Consider the following 25,000-nt stretch of genomic DNA (forward strand, 5'->3'; position numbering starts at 1 on the left):
TTAAACAACCGCTCAATCCATTAAACAACCGCTCAATCCATTAAACAACCGCTCAAGCCATTAAACAACCGCTCAATCCATTAAACAACCGCTCAATCCATTAAACAACCGCTCAATCCATTAAACAACCGCTCAATCCATTAAACAACCGCTCAATCCATTAAACAACCGCTCAATCCATTAAACAACCGCTCAAGCCATTAAACAACCGCTCAAGCCATTAAACAACCGCTCAATCCATTAAACAACCGCTCAATCCATTAAACAACCGCTCAATCCATTAAACAACCGCTCAATCCATTAAACAACCGCTCAATCCATTAAACAATCACTCAATCCATTAAACAACCACTCAATCCATTAAACAACCACTCAATCAATCCAAAAATCAATCCATCAATCAATCAGCAATATTTATCAATACATTAAGTGAATCTATCAATACAGTCCGTCAATCAATCCATCCATCCATAACCCAGTGTAGTCCACAGCACCAGTGGTATCCTTACCTTCTCTGCTGGCCTGTACTCCGGGATGGTAATCTCTGACAACATCCTGGACACTGCTTCCTGTGACAGATCCTGCGGACAGACACGGGGTGGGGTCAAAAACCATTTCAATTCAGGAAGTGAACTGAAAGTTAAAACTCCAATTCTCTTCAATAGATTCCAATGGATTTGGAACTGAGCCCAACCCTGGAAAGACGACCTCGTTACTAGTGAAGGGGGTAATTCATTACATATCGTACGGTCCCTGGTAATTCATTACATATCGTACGGTCCCTGGTAATTCATTACATATCGTACGGTCCCTGGTAATTCATTACATATCGTACGGTCCCTGGTAATTCATTACATATCGTACGGTCCCTGGTAATTCATTACATATCGTACGGTCCCTGGTAATTCATTACATATCGTACGGTCCCTGGTAATTCATTACATATCGTACGGTCCCTGGTAATTCATTACATATCGTATGGTCCCTGGTAATTCATTACATATCGTATGGTCCCTGGTAATTCATTACATATCGTATGGTCCCTGGTAATTCATTACATATCGTATGGTCCCTGGTAATTCATTACATATCGTATGGTCCCTGGTAATTCATTACATATCGTATGGTCCCTGGTAATTCATTACATATCGTATGGTCCCTGGTAATTCATTACATATCGTATGGTCCCTGGTAATTCATTACATATCGTATGGTCCCTGGTAATTCATTACATATCGTATGGTCCCTGGTAATTCATTACATATCGTATGGTCCCTGGTAATTCATTACATATCGTATGGTCCCTGGTAATTCATTACATATCGTATGGTCCCTGGTAATTCATTACATATCGTATGGTCCCTGGTAATTCATTACATATCGTATGGTCCCTGGTAATTCATTACATATCGTATGGTCCCTGGTAATTCATTACATATCGTATGGTCCCTGGTAATTCATTACATATCGTATGGTCCCTGGTAATTCATTACATATGGTATGGTCCCTGGTAATTCATTACATATGGTATGGTCCCTGGTAATTCATTACATATGGTATGGTCCCTGGTGATTCATTACATATGGTATGGTCCCTGGTAATTCATTACATATGGTATGGTCCCTGGTAATTCATTACATATGGTATGGTCCCTGGTAATTCATTACATATCGTATGGTTCCTGGTAATTCATTACATATGGTATGGTCCCTGGTAATTCATTACATATGGTATGGTCCCTGGTAATTCATTACATATGGTATGGTCCCTGGTAATTCATTACATATCGTACGGTCCCTGGTAATTCATTACATATCGTACGGTCCCTGGTAATTCATTACATATCGTACGGTCCCTGGTAATTCATTACATATCGTACGGTCCCTGGTAATTCATTACATATCGTATCGTACGGTCCCTGTTAATTCATTACATATCGTATGGTGAGGTCCCTGGTAATTCATTACATATCGTACGGTCCCTGGTCCCTGGTAATTCATGACATATCGTATGGTCCCTGGTAATTCATTACATATCGTACGGTCCCTGGTAATTCATTACATATCGTACGGTCCCTGGTAATTCATTACATATCGTATGGTCCCTGGTAATTCATTACATATCGTATGGTCCCTGGTAATTCATTACATATCGTATGGTCCCTGGTAATTCATTACATATCGTACGGTCCCTGGTAATTCATTACATATCGTACGGTCCCTGGTAATTCATTACATATCGTATGGTGAGGTCCCTCAGTATGGTGATAATATGGTATGGTGGGGTCCCTGGTAATACCCAGCCCTACCAGTAACTGATTCATACTCTATACAGAGGAGAGATAGAGAGATAGTGAAAGAGAGATAGTGAAAGAGAGATAGATAGTCAGATAGAGAGAGACAGATATATATATAGGGATATAGAGAGAGTGTGTGTGTACCTTCTCTGAGTAGGGGATGTTGTAGATTTCAGCATAAAGCCGAGCTGCGCTCACGACAAAACTGAAGTGCCTGATGGGGGAAACAGAGGGAAATGACAGTTAGAAATAATGGGGAGAAAATGGGAGGTCACCAACAGGTCAATTTAGAGAGAGAGGAAGAGCAGGGGTCACCAACAGGTCAATCTAGAGAGAGAGGTGTAGAGCAGGGGTCACCAACAGGTCAATCTAGAGAGAGGAAGAGCAGGGGTCACCAACAGGTCAATCTAGAGAGAGAGGAAGAGCAGGGGTCACCAACAGGTCAATCTAGAGAGAGAGGAAGAGCAGGGGTCACCAACAGGTCAATCTAGAGAGAGGAAGAGCAGGGGTCACCAACAGGTCAATCTAAAGAGAGAGGAAGAGCAGGGGTCACCAACAGGTCAATCTAGAGAGAGAGGAAGAGCAGGGGTCACCAACAGGTCAATCTAGAGAGAGGAAGAGCAGGGGTCACCAACAGGTCAATCTAAAGAGAGAGGAAGAGCAGGGGTCACCAACAGGTCAATCTAGAGAGAGGAAGAGCAGGGGTCACCAACAGGTCAATCTAGAGAGAGGAAGAGCAGGGGTCACCAACAGGTCAATCTAGAGAGAGAGGAAGAGCAGGGGTCACCAACAGGTCAATCTAGAGAGAGAGGAAGAGCAGGGGTCACCAACAGGTCAATCTAGAGAGAGGAAGAGCAGGGGTCACCAACAGGTCAATCTAGAGAGAGAGGAAGAGCAGGGGTCACCAACAGGTCAATCTAGAGAGAGGAAGAGCAGGGGTCACCAACAGGTCAATCTAGAGAGGGCTGTAGAGCAGGGGTCACCAACAGGTCAATCTAGAGAGGGCTGTAGAGCAGGGGTCACCAACAGGTCAATCTAGAGAGGGCTGTAGAGCAGGGGTCACCAACAGGTCAATCTAGAGAGAGGAAGAGCAGGGGTCACCAACAGGTCAATCTAGAGAGAGAGGAAGAGCAGGGGTCACCAACAGGTCAATCTAGAGAGAGGAAGAGCAGGGGTCACCAACAGGTCAATCTAGAGAGAGGAAGAGCAGGGGTCACCAACAGGTCAATCTAGAGAGAGAGGAAGAGCAGGGGTCATCAACAGGTCAATCTAGAGAGAGAGGAAGAGCAGGGGTCACCAACAGGTCAATCTAAAGAGAGAGGAAGAACAGGGGTCACCAACAGGTCAATCTAGAGAGAGGAAGAGCAGGGGTCACCAACAGGTCAATCTAAAGAGAGAGGAAGAGCAGGGGTCACCAACAGGTCAATCTAGAGAGAGGAAGAGCAGGGGTCACCAACAGGTCAATCTAGAGAGGGCTGTAGAGCAGGGGTCACCAACAGGTCAATCTAGAGAGAGGTAGAGCAGGGGTCACCAACAGGTCAATCTAAAGAGAGAGGAAGAGCAGGGGTCACCAACAGGTCAATCTAGAGAGAGGAAGAGCAGGGGTCACCAACAGGTCAATCTAGAGAGAGGAAGAGCAGGGGTCACCAACAGGTCAATCTAGAGAGAGAGGAAGAGCAGGGGTCACCAACAGGTCAATCTAGAGAGAGGAAGAGCAGGGGTCACCAACAGGTCAATCTAAAGAGAGAGGAAGAGCAGGGGTCACCAACAGGTCAATCTAGAGAGAGGAAGAGCAGGGGTCACCAACAGGTCAATCTAGAGAGGGCTGTAGAGCAGGGGTCACCAACAGGTCAATCTAGAGAGAGGTAGAGCAGGGGTCACCAACAGGTCAATCTAAAGAGAGAGGAAGAGCAGGGGTCACCAACAGGTCAATCTAGAGAGAGGAAGAGCAGGGGTCACCAACAGGTCAATCTAGAGAGGGCTGTAGAGCAGGGGTCACCAACAGGTCAATCTAGAGAGGGCTGTAGAGCAGGGGTCACCAACAGGTCAATCTAGAGAGAGGAAGAGCAGGGGTCACCAACAGGTCAATCTAGAGAGAGAGGAAGAGCAGGGGTCACCAACAGGTCAATCTAGAGAGAGGAAGAGCAGGGGTCACCAACAGGTCAATCTAGAGAGAGGAAGAGCAGGGGTCACCAACAGGTCAATCTAGAGAGGGCTGTAGAGCAGGGGTCACCAACAGGTCAATCTAGAGAGAGGTAGAGCAGGGGTCACCAACAGGTCAATCTAAAGAGAGAGGAAGAGCAGGGGTCACCAACAGGTCAATCTAGAGAGAGGAAGAGCAGGGGTCACCAACAGGTCAATCTAGAGAGAGGAAGAGCAGGGGTCACCAACAGGTCAATCTAGAGAGAGGAAGAGCAGGGGTCACCAACAGGTCAATCTAGAGAGAGGAAGAGCAGGGGTCACCAACAGGTCAATCTAGAGAGAGGAAGAGCAGGGGTCATCAACAGGTCAATCTAGAGAGAGAGGAAGAGCAGGGGTCACCAACAGGTCAATCTAGAGAGAGGAAGAGCAGGGGTCACCAACAGGTCAATCTAGAGAGAGGAAGCGCAGGGGTCACCAACAGGTCAATCTAGAGAGAGGAAGAGCAGGGGTCACCAACAGGTCAATCTAGAGAGAGAGGAAGAGCAGGGGTCACCAACAGGTCAATCTAGAGAGAGGAAGAGCAGGGGTCACCAACAGGTCAATCTAGAGAGAGGAAGAGCAGGGGTCACCAACAGGTCAATCTAGAGAGAGAGGAAGAGCAGGGGTCACCAACAGGTCAATCTAGAGAGAGAGGAAGAGCAGGGGTCATCAACAGGTCAATTCTGAAAGTACATGCAATTTTCAAACGTTCCACCGCAAACTGTCATAAACAAATAGTATAGCTAGTATACTTAGTATAGTATAGCTAGAATAATTAGTTTAGCTAGCAGCATAGCTAGTATAGCTAGCTGTATAGTTAGCAGTACAGCTAGTATAGCTAGCAACATTGCTAGTATAGTTATTATAGCTAGCAGTATAGCTAGTATAGTTATTATAGCTAGTGTAGTATAGCTAGAATATTTAGTATAGCTAGCAGCATAGCTAGTATAGCTAGCTGTATAGTTAGCAGTACAGCTAGTATAGCTAGCAGCATCGTTAATATAGCTAGCAGCATAGCAGCATAGCGAGTATAGCTAGCAGCATAGCTAGCAGCATAGCTAGTATAGCTAGAATAATTAGTATAGCTAGCATCATAGCTAGTACAGCTAGCAGCATAGCTAGTATAGGTAGTATAGCTAGCATCATAGCTAGTATAGCTACAATAATTAGTATAGCTAGCAACATAGCTAGTATAGCTAGCAGCATAGCTAGTATAGCTAGAATAATTAGTATAGCTAGTATAGCTAGCATCATAGCTAGCAGTATAGCTAGCAGCATAGCTAGTATAGCTAGCATCATAGCTAGTATAGCTAGCATCATAGCTAGTATAGCTAGAATAATTAGTATAGCTAGTAGCATAGCTAGTATAGCTAGAATAATTAGTATAGCTAGCAGCATAGCTAGTATAGCTAGCAGCATAGCTAGTATAGCTAGCATCATAGCTAGTATAGCTAGCATCATAGCTAGTATAGCTAGCATCATAGCTCGTATAGCTAGCATCATAGCTCGTATAGCTAGCAGCATAGCTAGTATAGCTAGCATCATAGCTCGTATAGCTAGCATCATAGCTCGTATAGCTAGCATCATAGCTCGTATAGCTAGCAGCATAGCTAGTATAGCTAGCATCATAGCTAGTATAGCTAGCATCATAGCTAGTATCGTTGGTCTACTCACAGTGAGTCCTTCAGGTCAAACTCTATGGGAGACGGGGGTCGTTTAGGTGACTGCCAGAATAAACCTGCAGAACAAGGACAGAGATAAGAAGACTGGACAATATAACGGGCTGCAAAAGTCTTTGGTGTGTGTGTGTGTGTGTGTGTGTGTGTGTGTGTGTGTGTGTGTGTGTGTGTGTGTGTGTGTGTGTGTGTTTATTGACGGCAACAGGGAATCTATAGACAAAGATCAACAGAGAGAGATACTTACTGCCGTCCTTTAACCGGGTGTCCAGGGGGAAGGAGTGCAGCAGCTGTAGAGCCTACACACACACACACACACACACACACACACACACACACACACACACACACGGAAACAAGGTTATGGTGTGTGTGTGTCTGTGTGTGTCTCTTTGTGTGTCTACTGTCAGTGTGTGTGTGTGTGTCTCTTTGTGTCTATACTGTCAGTATGTGTGTGTGTGCTGTCAGTGTGTGTGTGTGTGTGTGTGTGTGTGTGTGTGCTGTCAGTGTGTGTGTGTGTGTGTGTGTGTGTGTGTGTGTGTGTGTGTGTGTGTGTGTGTGTCTGCTGTCAGTGTGTGTGTGTGTGTGCTGTCAGTGTGTGTGTGTGCTGTCAGTGTGTGTGTGTCTCTGTGTCTATACTGTCAGTGTGTGTGTGTGCTGTCAGTGTGTGTGTGTCTCTGTGTCTATACTGTCAGTGTGTGTGTGTGCTGTCAGTGTGTGTGTGTCTCTGTGTCTATACTGTCAGTGTGTGTGTGTCTCTGTGTCTATACTGTCAGTGTGTGTGTGTCTCTGTGTCTATACTGTCAGTGTGTGTGTGCTGTCAGTGTGTGTGTGTGTGTGTGTGTGTGTGTGTGTGTGTGTGTGTGTGTGTGTGTGTGTGGGGGGGGTAATGTTACCTTTCTCTTGAAGTACTTGTCGAATTTGAGGCGTGCCAGAATGATACAGTGTTCCCATTGGCTGGGCCGTCGACTCAGCAACTTGACTACCTGGAACGCCCCTCTAGAGTCTCCCTCTGCTGCATCCTCTACACACACACACACACACACACACACACACACACACACACACACACACACACACACACACACACACACACACACACACACACACACACACACACACAGACGCAGAGACACACACAGACGCAGAGACGCACACAGACGCAGAGATGCACACACACACACACACACAGATGCAGACGCAGACAGAGACACACACACACACACATACGCACAGACACACATCAAACACTGTGCAATTTTCTCCCCTATAATAATGAACAAATGTCCCACACCTCAGTGTTAATTACTGTCTGTCCCATATCTCAGTGTTAATTACTGTCTGTCCCATATCTCAGTCTTAATTACTGTCTGTCCCATATCTCAGTGTTAATTTACTGTCTGTCCCATATCTCAGTCTTAATTACTGTCTGTCCCATATCTCAGTGTTAATTTACTGTCTGTCCCATATCTCAGTGTTAATTTACTGTCTGTCCCATATCTCAGTGTTAATTTACTGTCTGTTAACATCCCATATCTCAGTGTTAATTTACTGTCTGTCCCATATCTCAGTGTTAATTTACTGTCTGTCCCATATCTCAGTGTTAATTTACTGTCTGTGTCCCATATCTCAGTGTTAATTTACTGTCTGTCCCATATCTCAGTGTTAATTTACTGTCTGTTACTGTCTGTCCCATATCTCAGTGTTAATTTACTGTCTGTCCCATATCTCAGTGTTAATTTACTGTCTGTGTCCCATATCTCAGTGTTAATTTACTGTCTGTTAACATCCCATATCTCAGTGTTAATTTACTGTCTGTTAACATCCCATATCTCAGTGTTAATTTACTGTCTGTCCCATATCTCAGTGTTAATTTACTGTCTGTTACTATCTGTCCCATATCTCAGTGTTAATTAACTGTCTGTTAATGTCCCATATCTCAGTGTTAATTTACTGTCTGTTACTATCTGTCCCATATCTCAGTGTTAATTTACTGTCTGTTACTATCTGTCCCATATCTCAGTGTTAATTAACTGTCTGTTACTATCTGTCCCATATCTCAGTGTTAATTTACTGTCTGTTACTATCTGTCCCATATCTCAGTGTTAATTACTGTCTGTCCCATATCTCAGTGTTAATTTACTGTCTGTCCCATATCTCAGTGTTAATTTACTATCTGTCCCATATCTCAGTGTTAATTTACTGTCTGTTAACGTCCCATATCTCAGTGTTAATTTACTGTCTGTTAACGTCCCATATCTCAGTGTTAATTTACTGTCTGTTAACGTCCCATATCTCAGTGTTAATTTACTGTCTGTCCCATATCTCAGTGTTAATTTACTGTCTGTTACTATCTGTCCCATATCTCAGTGTTAATTAACTGTCTGTTAATGTCCCATATCACAGTGTTAATTTACTGTCTGTTACTGTCTGTCCCATATCTCAGTGTTAATTTACTGTCTGTTAACGTCCCATATCTCAGTGTTAATTTACTGTCTGTCCCATATCTCAGTGTTAATTTACTGTCTGTTACTATCTGTCCCATATCTCAGTGTTAATTAACTGTCTGTTAATGTCCCATATCTCAGTGTTAATTTACTGTCTGTTAACGTCCCATATCTCAGTGTTAATTTACTGTCTGTTAACGTCCCATATCTCAGTGTTAATTTACTGTCTGTCCCATATCTCAGTGTTAATTTACTGTCTGTTACTATCTGTCCCATATCTCAGTGTTAATTTACTGTCTGTTAACGTCCCATATCTCAGTGTTAATTTACCAGGATTTCTGGAAAAAGCTGAACATTTAGGGAAAGTTACGGGAACTTTGCAACCCGAGTCATGAGTAGAAGCTGTTCCCACCTGTAGCACGGCTTCTGCTGAGGAGTGGGTCTGCCAGAACATATTATAGATGGTGGGCTTGTGGGCAAACGCACTCTCAAACTACAGACAGAGAGACAGAGGGAGAGAGGGAGAGAAAGACAGGGTGAGAGAGAGAAAGACGGAAAGGGAGAGAGAGACGGAAAGGGAGAGAGAGGAGAGAGAGAGTGAGAGAAAGACAGAAAGGGAGAGAGAGGGAGAGAAAGACAGAAAGGGAGAGAGGGAGAGAGAGGACAGAAAGGGAGAGAGAGGGAGAGAGGGAGAGAGAGGAGAGAAAGAAGAGAGAGAGAAAGACCGAAAGGGAGAGAGAGGGAGAGAAAGGGAGAGAGACAACAAATCAAAATGAAATCAAATGTTATTTGTCACGTGCTCCAAATACAATAAGTGTAGACCTCACCGTGTAATGCTGACTGACAAGCCCTTAACCAACAATGCAGTTCAAGAAATAGAGTTAAGAAAACATTAACTAAATAAACTAAAGTTAAAAATAAAAAAGTAACACTAAATAATAATAATGAAGCTATATACAGGCAGTACCGGTACCGACTCAGTGTGCGGGGGTACAGGTTAGTCGAGGTAATTTGTACATGTAGTCGGGGGGTAAAGTGACCATGCATAGACAATAAACAGCGAGTAGCAGCAGTGTAAAAACATGTGTAAATAGTCCGGGTGGCCATTTAAATAATTGTTCAGCAGTCTTGTGGCTTCTGGGTAGAAGCTGTGTTCAGGGTGTGGTGTCCTCAACATATTCTAGAACCCTCCATATTAGAATGGACCATAGCCAGTTAGATTAGTCCTATCACCTTGTCCCTTGCCCATTGGATGGTGTGTTCTATAATAACCAGTTAGATTAGTCCTATCACCTTGTCCCTTGCCCATTGGATGGTGTGTTCTACAATAACCAGTTAGATTAGTCCTATCACCTTGTCCCTTGCCCATTGGATGGTGTGTTCTATAATAACCAGTTATAATAGTCCTATCACCTTGTCCCTTGCCCATTGGATGGTGTGTTCTATAATAACCAGTTAGATTAGTCCTATCACCTTGTCCCTTGCCCATTGGATGGTGTGTTCTATAATAACCAGTTAGATTAGTCCTATCACCTTGTCCCTTGCCCATTGGATGGTGTGTTCTATAATAACCAGTTAGATTAGTCCTATCACCTTGTCCCTTGCCCATTGGATGGTGTGTTCTATAATAACCAGTTAGATTAGTCCTATCACCTTGTCCCTTGCCCATTGGATGGTGTGTTCTATAATAACCAGTTAGATTAGTCCTATCACCTTGTCCCTTGCCCATTGGATGGTATGTTCTATAATAACCAGTTAGATTAGTCCTATCACCTTGTCCCTTGCCCATTGGATGGTGTGTTCTATAATAACCAGTTAGATTAGTCCTATCACCTTGTCCCTTGCCCATTGGATGGTATGTTCTATAATAACCAGTTAGATTAGTCCTATCACCTTGTCCCTTGCCCATTGGATGGTGTGTTCTATAATAACCAGTTATAATAGTCCTATCACCTTGTCCCTTGCCCATTGGATGGTGTGTTCTATAATAACCAGTTAGATTAGTCCTATCACCTTGTCCCTTGCCCATTGGATGGTGTGTTCTATAATAACCAGTTAGATTAGTCCTATCACCTTGTCCCTTGCCCATTGGATGGTGTGTTCTATAATAACCAGTTAGATTAGTCCTATCACCTTGTCCCTTGCCCATTGGATGGTGTGTTCTATAATAACCAGTTAGATTAGTCCTATCACCTTGTCCCTTGCCCATTGGATGGTGTGTTCTATAATAACCAGTTAGATTAGTCCTATCACCTTGTCCCTTGCCCATTGGATGGTGTGTTCTATAATAACCAGTTATAATAGTCCTATCACCTTGTCCCTTGCCCATTGGATGGTGTGTTCTATAATAACCAGTTAGATTAGTCCTATCACCTTGTCCCTTGCCCATTGGATGGTGTGTTCTATAACAGCAGGGAAAGACTTGAGGGTGCAGAACGGAATCTCCTCTTCTGGTGGGTCCCTCTGTCAATACACAAAGATATGGACATTCAAAAACACAGGCATCTGGTAATACATGGCTGGTACGACCAATGAGAGAGACAGACAGACAGACAGAGAGGCAGACAGAGAGGCAGACAGACAGACAGACAGACAGAGGCAGACAGACAGACAGACAGACAGACAAACAGAGAGGCAGACAGAGAGGCAGACAGAGAGGCAGACAGACAGACAGACAGACAGACAGACAGACAGACAGACAGACAGAGGCAGACAGACAGACAGACAGACAGGCAGGCAGACAGGCAGGCGCAGACAGACAGACAGGCAGACAGACAGGCGGTACGTACATGGCTGTTGTAAGACTCGGTCAGGTTGGGCACGATGATCTCCGTGTGTCCTTTGGTTCCCATGGTACCGGAATCCAGAAGAGCCTTCTGATTGGATACACTGCGGCTGTGGGGTTAACCAAATCAGAGAGAGGCGAAACATGATCAATTAGTGTTGATTAATAATCCCAGTTTATCCCCTTTCCCCCCCTTCAATTCAATAAGGAAAACATTATTTATCCCTGAGGTGCAGTTACTTTGGCCACGTGAGTCTACAACAACAATATATACAACATACCACAACTATTCTGCAATGACACATAACCATTCACATCACCATAACCCCCCCCCTCACCTGTCGACGTATCTGCGAGCCTCTACATTGTCCAGCGCCGTGACAACCAGATGTAGGCGGGAGTAGAACAGGTCGTTGTAGACCCCCTCAGTGGCAGGACACACCTTGTTGAGGTGAGCGTCTACCTGCATCTCTGGGTTGATCTCCAAGGTCGCCAAGGCTGCTGTGGTGCTCTTAGGTTTCTGATGGAGGGAGGGAGGGAGGGAGGGAGGGAGAAAGGCAGAGGGAGGGAGGGAGAGAGGCAGAGGGAGGGAGGGAGGGAGGGAGGGATGGAGGGGCAGAGGCAGAGTGGGAGGCAGAGAGGGAGGCAGAGAGGCAGGCAGAGAGGCAGGCAGAGAGGCAGGCAGAGAGGCAGGCAGAGAGGCAGAGAGGGATGGAGAGAAGGAAGGAGGGAGGGAGAGAGAGGGGGAGAGAGGGGCAGAGGGAGGCAGGAAGGGAGAAAGAGGGAGGGAGGGAGGGAGGGAGGGAGGGAAGTCAGACAAGTTATTATGATGTGGACAAAACGTATAAGGGATGATGATTAATAAATGTATCAATAATGATGGTCAGTGTGTGTGTGTGTGTGTGTGTGTGTGTGTGTGTGTGTGTGTGTGTGTGTGTGTGTGTGTGTGTGTGTGTGTGTCTGACCTGTATGTGCTGAGATCTGAAGAGGAACTGTCTGTTGAGGTTGGACTTCTCTATCAGGTCTGGGTCCGTCACACACACCTGGGGAAAAGGTCATCAATCAATACCGCTAAATCAATCAATCAATCAATCAATCAATCACACACATTAACTAATGAATTTACTAATGAATTAACCAATCAGTCTGTCATGCACACGTGGCGACCACAGAAGAGAACAGGTAATAATCAAAATCAACCAACCAATCCCTACCTCTCCTGAGCTCTTGGCCAATCCCACTCCCAGCAGGGCAAAGTTCTTGAGCATCTCACAGCCAATGGCTCCACAGCCCACCTGGAGAAGACACCGCCCCCCCCAGCACACTGTCATCAACTACACCATCAGTCCCTTCAAACCTTCCTTCCTTCCTTCCTTCCTTCCTTCCTTCCTTCAGCTAAACTGTCATCAACTACACCATCAGTCCCTTCAAACCTTCCTTCCTTCCTTCCTTCCTTCCTTCAGCTAAACTGTCATCAACTACACCATCAGTTCCTTCAAACCATCCTTCCTTCCTTCCTTCCTTCCTTCCTTCAGCTAAACTGTCATCAACTACACCATCAGTCCCTTCAAACCTTCCTTCCTTCCTTCCTTCCTTCCTTCCTTCCTTCCTTCCTTCAGCTAAACTGTCATCAACAACACCATCAGTTCCTTCAAACCATCCTTCCTTCCTTCCTTCCTTCAGTTATACTGTCATCAACTACACCATCAGTCCCTTCAAACCATCCTTCCTTCCTTCCTTCCTTCCTTCCTTCCTTCCTTCCTTCCTTCAGCTAAACTGTCATCAACTACACCATCAGTCCCTTCAAACCATCCTTCCTTCCTTCCTTCCTTCCTTCCTTCCTTCCTTCAGCTAAACTGTCATCAACTACACCATCAGTCCCTTCAAACCTTCCTTCCTTCCTTCCTTCCTTCAGCTAAACTGTCATCAACTACACCATCAGTTCCTTCAAACCTTCCTTCCTTCCTTCCTTCCTTCCTTCCTTCCTTCCTTCAGCTAAACTGTCATCAACTACACCATCAGTCCCTTCAAACCATCCTTCCTTCCTTCAGCTAAACTGTCATCAACTACACCATCAGTTCCTTCAAACCATCCTTCCTTCCTTCCTTCAGCTAAACTGTCATCAACTACACCATCAGTCCCTTCAAACCATCCTTCCTTCCTTCCTTCAGCTAAACTGTCATCAACTACACCATCAGTCCCTTCAAACCATCCTTCCTTCCTTCCTTCCTTCCTTCCTTCCTTCCTTCCTTCCTTCCTTCCTTCAGCTAAACTGTCATCAACTACACCATCAGTCCCTTCAAACCATCCTTCCTTCCTTCCTTCCTTCCTTCCTTCAGCTAAACTGTCATCAACTACACCATCAGTCCCTTCAAACCATCCTTCCTTCCTTCCTTCATTCAGCTAAACTGTCATCAACTACACCATCAGTCCCTTCAAACCATCCTTCCTTCCTTCCTTCCTTCCTTCCTTCCTTCCTTCCTTCCTTCCTTCCTTCCTTCCTTCCTTCCTGTAAACTGTCATCAACTACACCATCAGTCCCTTCAAACCATCCTTCCTTCCATCCATCCATCCTTCCTTCCTTCCTTCCTTCCTTCCATCCATCCATCCATCCATCCATCCATCCATCCATCCATCCATCCTTCCTTCCTTCCTTCCTTCCTTCCTTCCTTCCTTCCTTCCTTCCTTCCTGTAAACTGTCCAAAAACAGACACACTGATTTGGGACAGACCATCAAAGCAACACTTGTTTTTAGATGGTGGGGTCACATGTTCAGATATCAACATGGGGTCAAAGGCCAGAAAGGTTTGAGGACCCCTGTATTAGTGTGGGTACTGATACATGTGGGTTGTAACAGCGTGGGTTGTAACAGCGTGGGTTGTAACAGCGTGGATTGTAACAGCGTGGATTGTAACAGCGTGGATTGTGATAGCGTGGGTCGTAACAGCGTGGATTGTAACAGCGTGGATTGTAACAGAGTGGATCGTGATAGTGTGGGTTGTGACAGCGTGGGTTGTGATAGTGTGGGTTGTAACAGCGTGGGTTGTGCAAGCGTGGATTGTGATAGCGTGGGTTGTAACAGCGTGGATTGTAACAGAGTGGATCGTGATAGTGTGGGTTGTAACAGCGTGGGTGGTGATAGTGTGGGTTGTCACAGCGTGGGTTGTCACAGCGTGGGTTGTCACAGCGTGGGTTGTCACAGCGTGGGTTGTGATAGTGTGGGTTGTAACAGCGTGGGTCGTAACAGCGTGGGTCGTGAAAGTGTGGGTTGTAACAGCGTGGGTTGTGCTGGTGTGGGTTGTAACAGCGTGGGTTGTAACAGCGTGGGTTGTGATAGTGTGGGTTGTAACAGCGTGGGTCGTAACAGCGTGGGTCGTAAAAGTGTGGGTTGTAACAGCGTGGGTTGTGATAGTGTGGGTTGTAAAGGTGTGGGTTGTAACAGCGTGGGTTGTGATAGTGTGGGTTGTTACAGCGTGGGTTGTAACAGCGTGGGTTGTAACAGCGTGGGTTGTAACAGCGTGGGTTGTAACAGCGTGGGTTGTGATAGTGTGGGTTGTAACAGCGTGGGTTGTGATAGTGTGGGTTGTAACAGCGTGGGTTGTTACAGCGTGGGTTGTAACAGCGTGGGTTGTAACAGCGTGGGTTGTAACAGCGTGGGTTGTGATAGTGTGGGTTGTATCAGCGTGGGTCGTAACAGCGTGGGTTGTTACAGCGTGGGTTGTAACAGCGTGGGTTGTGATAGTGTGGGTTGTAACAGCGTGGGTTGTGATAGTGTGGGTTGTAACAGCGTGGGTTGTTACAGCGTGGGTTGTAACAGCGTGGGTCGTCACCATAAAGACTCTCAGCTTGTGGAGTTCCAGACACATGGTTTCCCCGATGCAGACCCTCAGCCCGTCGTACCGATCACCCCTACACACACACACACACACACACACACACACACACACACACATTCTTTGTGACAATGTGTTTCACATTCTTTGTAATGTTCTTTGTGTGTGTGTGTGTGTGTGTGTGTGTGTGTGTTTTACCTGGGGATAAACTCCTCTGCAGATAGAGACTGTAGTGGTTTCACTACCTCGATGGCATCTAGATAGAACTAGAAAGAGAGGAGAGAGAGAGAGGAGAGAGAAGGAGAGAGAGAGAGAGAGGAGAGAAGAGAGAGAGGAGAGGAGAGAGAGGAGAGAGAGAGAGAGGAGAGAGAGAGAGAGGAGAGAGAGAGAGAGAGAGAGAGGAGAGAAGAGAGAGGAGAGAGAAGAGAGAGGAGAGAGGAGAGAGAAGAGAGAGGAGAGAAGAGAGAGGAGAGAGGAGAGAAGAGAGAAGAGAGAGGAGAGAGAGAGGAGAGAGAAGAGAGAAGAGAGAGGAGAGAGGAGAGAAGAGAGAAGAGAGAGAAGAGAGAGAGAGAGGAGAGAGAAGAGAGAAGAGAGAGAAGAGAGAGAGAGAGGAGAGAGAGAGAGGGAGAGAGTGAGGAGAGAGAGAGGAGAGAGAGAGGAGAGAGAGAGGACAGAGGAGAGAGAGAGAGAGGAGAGAGAGAGAGAGGGAGAGAGTGAGGAGACCACAGTATTACAGAAAAATAAATGATTCAACCAACCAATCAGATGTATTGATCAGTCTGTGTGGTGGATAGCAGTAGGTTGACCTACCCAACCAACCAATCAGATGTATTGATCAGTCTGTGTGGTGGATAGCAGTAGGTTGACCTACCCAACCAACCAATCAGATGTATTGATCAGTCTGTGTGGTGGACAGCAGTAGGTTGACCTACCCAACCAACCAATCAGATGTATTGATCAGTCTGTGTGGTGGATAGCAGTAGGTTGACCTACCCCACCAATCAGATGTATTGATCAGTCTGTGTGGTGGATAGCAGTAGGTTGACCTACCCAACCAATCAGATGTATTGATCAGTCTGTGTGGTGGATAGCAGTAGGTTGACCTACCCAACCAACCAATCAGATGTATTGATCAGTCTGTGTGGTGGATAGCAGTAGGTTGACCTACCCAACCAATCAGATGTATTGATCAGTCTGTGTGGTGGATAGCAGTAGGTTGACCTACCCAACCAACCAATCAGATGTATTGATCAGTCTGTGTGGTGGATAGCAGTAGGTTGACCTACCCAACCAACCAATCAGATGTATTGATCAGTCTGTGTGGTGGATAGCAGTAGGTTGACCTACCCAACCAACCAATCAGATGTATTGATCAGTCTGTGTGGTGGATAGCAGTAGGTTGACCTACCCAACCAACCAATCAGATGTATTGATCAGTCTGTGTGGTGGACAGCAGTAGGTTGACCTACCCAACCAATCAGATGTATTGATCAGTCTGTGTGGTGGATAGCAGTAGGTTGACCTACCCAACCAATCAGATGTATTGATCAGTCTGTGTGGTGGATAGCAGTAGGTTGACCTACCCAACCAATCAGATGTATTGATCAGTCTGTGTGGTGGATAGCAGTAGGTTGACCTACCCAACCAACCAATCAGATGTATTGATCAGTCTGTGTGGTGGACAGCAGTAGGTTGACCTACCCAACCAATCAGATGTATTGATCAGTCTCCTACCCATTGCTGTAGCGGGCCGAACTTCCCCGTCAGGGCCTTGAGGACCTCCTGACTGGCGATGCCCCCCACCGCCGCGGACAACGGAGGGAGAGAACCCTGCGCCGTTCTGGACAGACAACACACCAACTCACTATTCACTGGAGCCTGGAGAGAGGAGAGAGGAGAGAGGAGAGAGGAGAGGAGAGAGGAGAGAGGGGAGAGGGGAGGGAGGAGGATGGGAGAGAGGAGAGAGGAGGATGGGAGAGAGGAGAGAGGAGAGAGGGGAGGGAGGAGGATGGGAGAGGAGAGAGGAGAGGAGAGGAGAGAGGAGAGAGGAGAGAGGAGGATGGGAGAGAGGAGAGAGGAGGATGGGAGAGAGGAGAGAGGAGAGAGGGGAGGGAGGAGGATGGGAGAGGAGAGAGGGGAGGGAGAGAAGAGAGAGGGAGTGGAGAGGAGAGACGGGAGAGGAGAGAGGAGAGACGGGAGTGGAGAGGAGAGAGGGAAAGACAGGAGAGGAGAGAGGGGAGGACGGGAGAGGGAGGGAGAGAGGAGAGAGAGAAGGACAGGAGAGGAGAGAGGAGAGGGAGAGAGGAGAGGGAGAGAGGAGAGAGAAGGACAGGAGAGGAGAGAGAGAAGGACAGGAGAGGAGAGAGGGAGGGAGAGAGGAGAGGGAGGGAGAGAAGAGAGAGGGAGGGAGAGAAGAGAGAGGGAGGGAGGAGAGGGAGAGAGGAGAGGGAGAGAGGAGAGGGAGAGAGGAGAGAGAGAAGGACAGGAGAGGAGAGAGGGAGGGAGAGAGGGAGGGAGAGAGGAGAGAGAGAAGGACAGGAGAGGAGAGAGGAGAGGGAGAGAGGGAGGGAGAGAGGAGAGAGAGAAGGACAGGAGAGGAGAGAGGGAGGGAGAGAGGAGAGAGAGAAGGACAGGAGAGGAGAGAGGGAGGGAGAGAAGAGAGAGGGAGGGAGAGAAGAGAGAGGGAGGGAGGAGAGGGAGAGAGGAGAGGGAGAGAGGAGAGAGAGAAGGACAGGAGAGGAGAGAGGGAGGGAGAGAGGGAGGGAGAGGGAGAGAAGAGAGAGGGAGGGAGAGAAGAGAGAGGGAGGGAGAGAGGAGAGGGAGAGGGAGGAGAGGACGGCAGTGTCACGAGTGTGAGTGTGAGTGTGCGCACCTAAGTGCCACAGTGTGTGTAGATGAAACACTCACTCTGGTTGTCAAGGTGAGGTTGACTTCCTCTGTTAGTTTGACCAGAACCTCCGCATCCTGACAGCACCTGGAGAGAACAACCAATCACAACCAGCTTTACAGGAAGTAGAGGCTAGGGACCAACCAGCTATACAGGAAGTAGGGGCTAGGGACCAACCAGCTATAGAGGAAGTAGGGCCTAGAGACCAGCCAGCTATACAGGAAGTAGAGGCTAGGGACCAACCAGCTATACAGGAAGTAGGGCCTAGAGACCAGCCAGCTATACAGGAAGTAGAAGCTAGGGACCAACCAGCTATAGAGGAAGTGGGGGCTAGGGACCAACGAGCTATACAGGAAGTAGAGGCTAGGGACCAACCAGCTTTAGAGGAAGTAGGGGCTAGGAACCAACCAGCTATACAGGAAGTAGGGACTGGGAGGAGGGGCCGGGGGGAGGGGCTAGGGAGTAGGGGGAGGGGGAAGGGGCTAGGTGGAGGGACTAGGGACTAGAGGGTAGGGACTAGGGGGTAGAGGGTAGGGACTAGGGGTTGTGTTACCCGATATTGGGCAGTCTGTTGTGTTGCTCCTGGAAGGCATCGAGAGCCAGCATGGCGGCGTGGATCTGCAGCGGGGCCTGAGGGACACATTCACAATGGACAAAACAGGAAACTGCTCAGAGACGGCTCCAACACACAGCAGAGCAAAACACACCTTCACACAGGAGCTGACCTATGACCTCTCACCTCTGGTTTGCTGAAGTCGGGAGTCAGGACCCGAGGCTCAGACAGCTGCTGCTCCATCGTCTCCTGAAGAACACAGAGACACACGGACAGAGGGACACGGACAGAGGGACATGGACAGAGGGACACGGACAGAGGGACACGGACAGAGGGACAGAGACGTTTCAGGAAAAGACCACTGCAAACAGTCTTGTGGTGTTTCATTAGTCCACTGTTGATATCAGCCCCAAAACAATCAGCAAGCAACTTGTTGACGCAGCACGAAGCAGAACGACGCAGAACGACGCAGAACGACGCAGAACGACGCAGTACGACGCAGAACGACGCAGCACGACGCAGCACGACGCAGCACGACGCAGAACGACGCAGTACGACGCAGAACGACGCAGCACGACGCAGCACGACGCAGAACGACGCAGAACGACGCAGTACGACGCAGAACGACGCAGTACGACGCAGAACGACGCAGAACGACGCAGAACGACGCAGTACGACGCAGAACGACGCAGCACGACGCAGAACGACGCAGAACGACGCAGTACGACGCAGAACGACGCAGAACGACGCAGCACGACGCAGCACGACGCAGAACGACGCTTTCTGGAAACTAAATCTGGACAACTTGATTACTGACAGGCAAAACATTTCGGGACTGTATCACCAGCGGACTAATATATATATATTAATATTAAAGATAGAATTTTCCTTTAAGACTGTATCACCAGCGGACTAATAAATATATATTTATATTAAAGATGGAATTTTCCTTTAAGTGTAAAGCATTTAAAAAGCGTTATGTCATTTATGAACGTCGTGTTGTGGTTGTGTGGTGGTTGTGTTGTGGTTGTGTTGTGGTTGTGTTGTGGTTGTGGTTGTGGTGTGGTTGTGGTTGTGTGGTGGTTGTGTTATGGTTGTGTGGTGGTTGTGTGGTGGTCGTGTTGTGGTCGTGTTGTGGTCGTGTTATGGTCGTGTGGTGGTTGTGTGGTGGTTGTGTTGTGGTTGTGTTGTGGTTGTGTTGTGTGGTGGTTGTGTTGTGGTCGTGTTGTGGTCGTGTTGTGGTCGTGTTATGGTCGTGTTATGGTCGTGTGGTGGTTGTGTTATGGTTGTGTTGTGGTTGTGGTTGTGTGGTGGTTGTGGTGTGGTTGTGGTTGTGTTGTGGTTGTGGTGTGGTTGTGTTGTGGTTGTGGTGTGGTTGTGGTGTGGTTGTGTTGTGGTTGTGTTGTGGTGTGGTTGTGTGGTGGTTGTGTGGTGGTTATGTGGTGGTTGTGTTGTGGTTGTGTGGTGGTTGTGGTTGTGTTGTGGTTGTGTGGTGGTTGTGTTGTGGTCGTGTTGTGGTCGTGTTATGGTCGTGTTATGGTCGTGTGGTGGTTGTGTTATGGTTGTGTTGTGGTTGTGGTTGTGTGGTGGTTGTGGTGTGGTTGTGGTTGTGTTGTGGTTGTGGTGTGGTTGTGTTGTGGTTGTGGTGTGGTTGTGGTGTGGTTGTGTTGTGGTTGTGTTGTGGTGTGGTTGTGTGGTGGTTGTGTGGTGGTTATGTGGTGGTTGTGTTGTGGTTGTGTGGTGGTTGTGGTTGTGTTGTGGTTGTGTGGTGGTTGTGTTGCGGTTGTGTTGCGGTTGTGTTGTGGTTGTGGTTGTGTTGTGGTTGTGGTGTGGTTGTGTTGTGGTTGTGTTGTGGTTGTGTTGGGGTTGTGTTGGGGTGTGGTTGTGTTGTGGTTGTGTTGTGGTTGTGTTATGGTTGTGTGGTGGTTGTGTTGCGGTTGTGTTGCGGTTGTGTTGCGGTTGTGTTATGGTTGTGTGGTGGTTGTGTTGTGGTTGTGTGGTGGTTGTGTGGTGGTTGTGTTGTGGTTGTGTTGTGGTTGTGTGGTGGTTGTGTGGTGGTTGTGGTTGTGTTGTGGTTGTGTTGTGGTTGTGTTATGGTTGTGTGGTGGTTGTGTTGCGGTTGTGTTGTGGTCGTGTTGTGGTCGTGTTGTGGTCGTGTTGTGGTCGTGTTGTGGTTGTGTGGTGGTTGTGTGGTGGTTGTGTGGTGGTTGTGTGGTGGTTGTGTTATGGTTGTGGTGTGGTTGTATTGCGGTTGTGTTGCGGTTGTGTTGCGGTTGTGTGGTGGTTGTGTTGTGGTTGTGGTTGTGGTTGTGTGGTGGTTGTGTTGTGGTTGTGTGGTGGTTGTGTTGTGGTTGTGTTGTGGTTGTGGTTGTGTTGTGGTTGTGTTGTGGTTGTGTTGTGGTTGTGTTGTGGTTGTGTGGTGGTTGTGTTGTGGTTGTGTGGTGGTTGTGGTGTGGTCGTGTGGTGGTCGTGTGGTGGTCGTGGTGTGGTTGTGGTGTGGTTGTGTTGTGGTTGTGGTGTGGTTGTGGTTGTGTTGTGGTTGTGGTGTGGTTGTGGTTGTGTTTGTGTTGTGTTGTGTGGTGGTTGTGGTGTGGTTGTGGTGTGGTCGTGTTGTGGTTGTGTTGTGGTTGTGTGGTGGTTGTGGTGTGGTTGTGGTGTGGTTGTGGTGTGGTTGTGGTTGTGTTGTGGTTGTGTGGTGGTTGTGGTGTGGTCGTGGTGTGGTCGTGTGGTGGTTGTGTGGTGGTTGTGTGGTGGTTGTGGTTGTGGTGTGGTTGTGGTGTGGTTGTGGTGTGGTTGTGGTGTGGTTGTGGTGTGGTTGTGTTGTGGTTGTGTTGTGGTTGTGGTGTGGTTGTGGTGTGGTTGTGTTGTGGTTGTGTTGTGGTTGTGAACTTACGAAGCTGTATGTTCTGGGGGTTTTGACCAGCAGGAAGAAGCCTCCATGTGCATAGGGCTGCAGACAGGACGTGTCCCCTATGGTGAAACTGTAGGGAGAGAGGACTGGCACACACACACTATTATCAACAATAATACAAGACTACTACCCTGTGACCTGTCATAGGACTGTCGTATCAGTACCTGTGACCTGTCATAAACCTGTCGTATCAGTACCTGTGACCTGTCATAAACCTGTCGTATCAGTACCTGTGACCTGTCATAAGCCTGTCCTATCAGTACCTGTGACCTGTCATAAGACTGTCCTAGCAGTACCTGTGACCTGTCATAAACCTGTCCTATCAGTACCTGTGACCTGTCATAAGCCCGTCCAATCAGTACCTGTGACCTGTCATAAGCCCGTCCAATCAGTACCTGTGACCTGTCATAAGCCCGTCCTATCAGTACCTGTGACCTGTCATAAGCCCGTCATATCAGTACCTGTGACCTGTCATAAGCCCGTCCTATCAGTACCTGTGACCTGTCATAAGCCCGTCCTATCAGTACCTGTGACCTGTCATAAGCCCGTCCTATCAGTACCTGTGACCTGTCATAAGCACGTCCTATCAGTACCTGTGACCTGTCATAAGCCCGTCCTATCAGTACCTGTGACCTGTCATAAGCCCGTCCTATCAGTACCTGTGACCTGTCATAAGCCCGTCCTATCAGTACCTGTGACCTGTCATAAGCCCGTCATATCAGTACCTGTGACCTGTCATAAGCCCGTCCTATCAGTACCTGTGACCTGTCATAAGCCCGTCCTATCAGTACCTGTGACCTGTCATAAGCCCGTCCTATCAGTACCTGTGACCTGTCATAAGCCTGTCCTATCAGTACCTGTGACCTGTCATAAGCACGTCCTATCAGTACCTGTGACCTGTCATAAGCCTGTCCTATCAGTACCTGTGACCTGTCATAAGCCTGTCCTATCAGTACCTGTGACCTGTCATAAGCCTGTCCTATCAGTACCTGTGACCTGTCATAAGCACGTCCTATCAGTACCTGTGACCTGTCATAAGCCTGTCCTATCAGTACCTGTGACCTGTCATAAGACTGTCCTATCAGTACATGTGACCTGTCATAAGCCCGTCCTATCAGTACCTGTGACCTGTCATAGGACTGTCCTATCAGTACCTGTGACCTGTCATAGGACTGTCCTATCAGTACCTGTGACCTGTCATAGGACTGTCCTATCAGTACCTGTGACCTGTCATAGGACTGTCCTATCAGTACCTGTGACCTGTCATAGGACTGTCCTATCAGTACCTGTGACCTGTCATAAGCCTGTCCTATCAGTACCTGTGACCTGTCATAAGCCTGTCCTATCAGTACCTGTGACCTGTCATAAGCCTGTCCTATCAGTACCTGTGACCTGTCATAAGCCTGTCCTATCAGTACCTGTGACCTGTCATAAGCCTGTCCTATCAGTACCTGTGACCTGTCATAAGCCTGTCCTATCAGTACCTGTGACCTGTCATAAGCCTGTCCTATCAGTACCTGTGACCTGTCATAAGCCTGTCCTATCAGTACCTGTGACCTGTCATAAGCCTGTCCTATCAGTACCTGTGACCTGTCATAAGCCCGTCCTATCAGTACCTGTGACCTGTCATAAGCCCGTCCTATCAGTACCTGTGACCTGTCATAAGCCCGTCCTATCAGTACCTGTGACCTGTCATAAGCCCGTCCTATCAGTACCTGTGACCTGTCATAAGCCCGTCCTATCAGTACCTGTGACCTGTCATAAGCCCGTCCTATCAGTACCTGTGACCTGTCATAAGCCCGTCATATCAGTACCTGTGACCTGTCATAAGCCCGTCCTATCAGTACCTGTGACCTGTCATAAGCCCGTCCTATCAGTACCTGTGACCTGTCATAAGCCCGTCCTATCAGTACCTGTGACCTGTCATAAGCCCGTCCTATCAGTACCTGTGACCTGTCATAAGCCCGTCCAATCAGTACCTGTGACCTGTCATAAGCACGTCCTATCAGTACCTGTGACCTGTCATAAGCACGTCCTATCAGTACCTGTGACCTGTCATAAGCCTGTCCTATCAGTACCTGTGACCTGTCATAAGCCTGTCCTATCAGTACCTGTGACCTGTCATAAGCCTGTCCTATCAGTACCTGTGACCTGTCATAAGCCTGTCCTATCAGTACCTGTGACCTGTCATAAGCACGTCCTATCAGTACCTGTGACCTGTCATAAGACTGTCCTATCAGTACATGTGACCTGTCATAAGCCCGTCCTATCAGTACCTGTGACCTGTCATAGGACTGTCCTATCAGTACCTGTGACCTGTCATAAGCCTGTCCTATCAGTACCTGTGACCTGTCATAAGCCTGTCCTATCAGTACCTGTGACCTGTCATAAGCCTGTCCTATCAGTACCTGTGACCTGTCATAAGCCTGTCCTATCAGTACCTGTGACCTGTCATAAGCCTGTCCTATCAGTACCTGTGACCTGTCATAAGCCTGTCCTATCAGTACCTGTGACCTGTCATAAGCCTGTCCTATCAGTACCTGTGACCTGTCATAAGCCTGTCCTATCAGTACCTGTGACCTGTCATAAGCCTGTCCTATCAGTACCTGTGACCTGTCATAAGCCCGTCCTATCAGTACCTGTGACCTGTCATAAGCCTGTCCTATCAGTACCTGTGACCTGTCATAAGCCTGTCCTATCAGTACCTGTGACCTGTCATAAGCCCGTCCTATCAGTGCCTGTGACTTGTCATAAGCCCGTCGTATCAGTACCTGTGACCTGTCGTGCGGTGCCGTTCAGTGAGTCCATGCCGTTGACCTCTCTGAAGAGAACGCTCTGTCCAGTCTGGAGGCCGTGGGTCCTGCTGTCCATACAGGTTACCACCCCTGGGTTACCCTGCAGATCAGAGGTCAGAGGTCAGAGACGACGAGGGAGGGTGTGTGTGTGTGTGTGTGTGTCTGTCTGTACCTGTGTGATGTTCTGGATAAACATCTCCTTGGCTTCCTCTCCCGTGGGGTCCGACACCTCAAACTGGTCCCCAAAGTCACAGAACACTCTCACACAGATCCCATACGCGTCACATCCAATGAACTGCAAGGAAACAGAGACATCATGCTTTTAGTTCCTGGGGGAGGTCTGACCCTGATAGGAGGGTCTAGAGGTCTGACCCTGATAGGAGGGTCTAGAGGTCTGACCCTGATAGGAGGGTCTAGAGGTCTGACCCTGATAGGAGGGTCTAGAGGTCTGACCCTGATAGGAGGGTCTAGAGGTCTGACCCTGATAGGAGGGTCTAGAGGTCTGACCCTGATAGGAGGGTCTAGAGGTCTGACCCTGATAGGAGGGTCTAGAGGTCTGACCCTGATAGGAGGGTCTAGAGGTCTGACCCTGATAGGAGGGTCTAGAGGTCTCACCCTGATAGGAGGGTCTAGAGG

General features: G+C 47.8%; 1 protein-coding gene across 1 annotated transcript in view; it reads right to left on the reverse strand.

The window, feature by feature from the left end:
- Nucleotides 1-25,000, reverse strand: part of LOC106576580 (ubiquitin-like modifier-activating enzyme 6) — a 44,611-nt gene that overhangs the window by 9,866 nt on the left and 9,745 nt on the right. The window contains exons 8-27 of the mRNA XM_045723028.1: nucleotides 24,537-24,659; nucleotides 24,341-24,464; nucleotides 21,552-21,655; nucleotides 18,845-18,907; nucleotides 18,659-18,735; nucleotides 18,126-18,192; nucleotides 16,953-17,096; nucleotides 15,417-15,484; nucleotides 15,216-15,294; nucleotides 12,600-12,680; nucleotides 12,351-12,428; nucleotides 11,724-11,905; nucleotides 11,390-11,495; nucleotides 10,974-11,063; nucleotides 9,013-9,093; nucleotides 7,050-7,175; nucleotides 6,401-6,452; nucleotides 6,152-6,215; nucleotides 2,441-2,510; nucleotides 510-581 (exon numbers count right to left, since the gene is read on the reverse strand). Coding sequence (XP_045578984.1) covers nucleotides 510-581; nucleotides 2,441-2,510; nucleotides 6,152-6,215; nucleotides 6,401-6,452; nucleotides 7,050-7,175; nucleotides 9,013-9,093; nucleotides 10,974-11,063; nucleotides 11,390-11,495; nucleotides 11,724-11,905; nucleotides 12,351-12,428; nucleotides 12,600-12,680; nucleotides 15,216-15,294; nucleotides 15,417-15,484; nucleotides 16,953-17,096; nucleotides 18,126-18,192; nucleotides 18,659-18,735; nucleotides 18,845-18,907; nucleotides 21,552-21,655; nucleotides 24,341-24,464; nucleotides 24,537-24,659 — 1,851 coding nt within the window. The remainder of the gene's footprint in view (nucleotides 1-509; nucleotides 582-2,440; nucleotides 2,511-6,151; nucleotides 6,216-6,400; nucleotides 6,453-7,049; nucleotides 7,176-9,012; nucleotides 9,094-10,973; nucleotides 11,064-11,389; nucleotides 11,496-11,723; nucleotides 11,906-12,350; nucleotides 12,429-12,599; nucleotides 12,681-15,215; nucleotides 15,295-15,416; nucleotides 15,485-16,952; nucleotides 17,097-18,125; nucleotides 18,193-18,658; nucleotides 18,736-18,844; nucleotides 18,908-21,551; nucleotides 21,656-24,340; nucleotides 24,465-24,536; nucleotides 24,660-25,000) is intronic.

This window comes from Salmo salar, chromosome ssa08, assembly GCF_905237065.1.
Source record: "Salmo salar chromosome ssa08, Ssal_v3.1, whole genome shotgun sequence".
Classification (NCBI taxonomy): domain Eukaryota; kingdom Metazoa; phylum Chordata; class Actinopteri; order Salmoniformes; family Salmonidae; genus Salmo; species Salmo salar.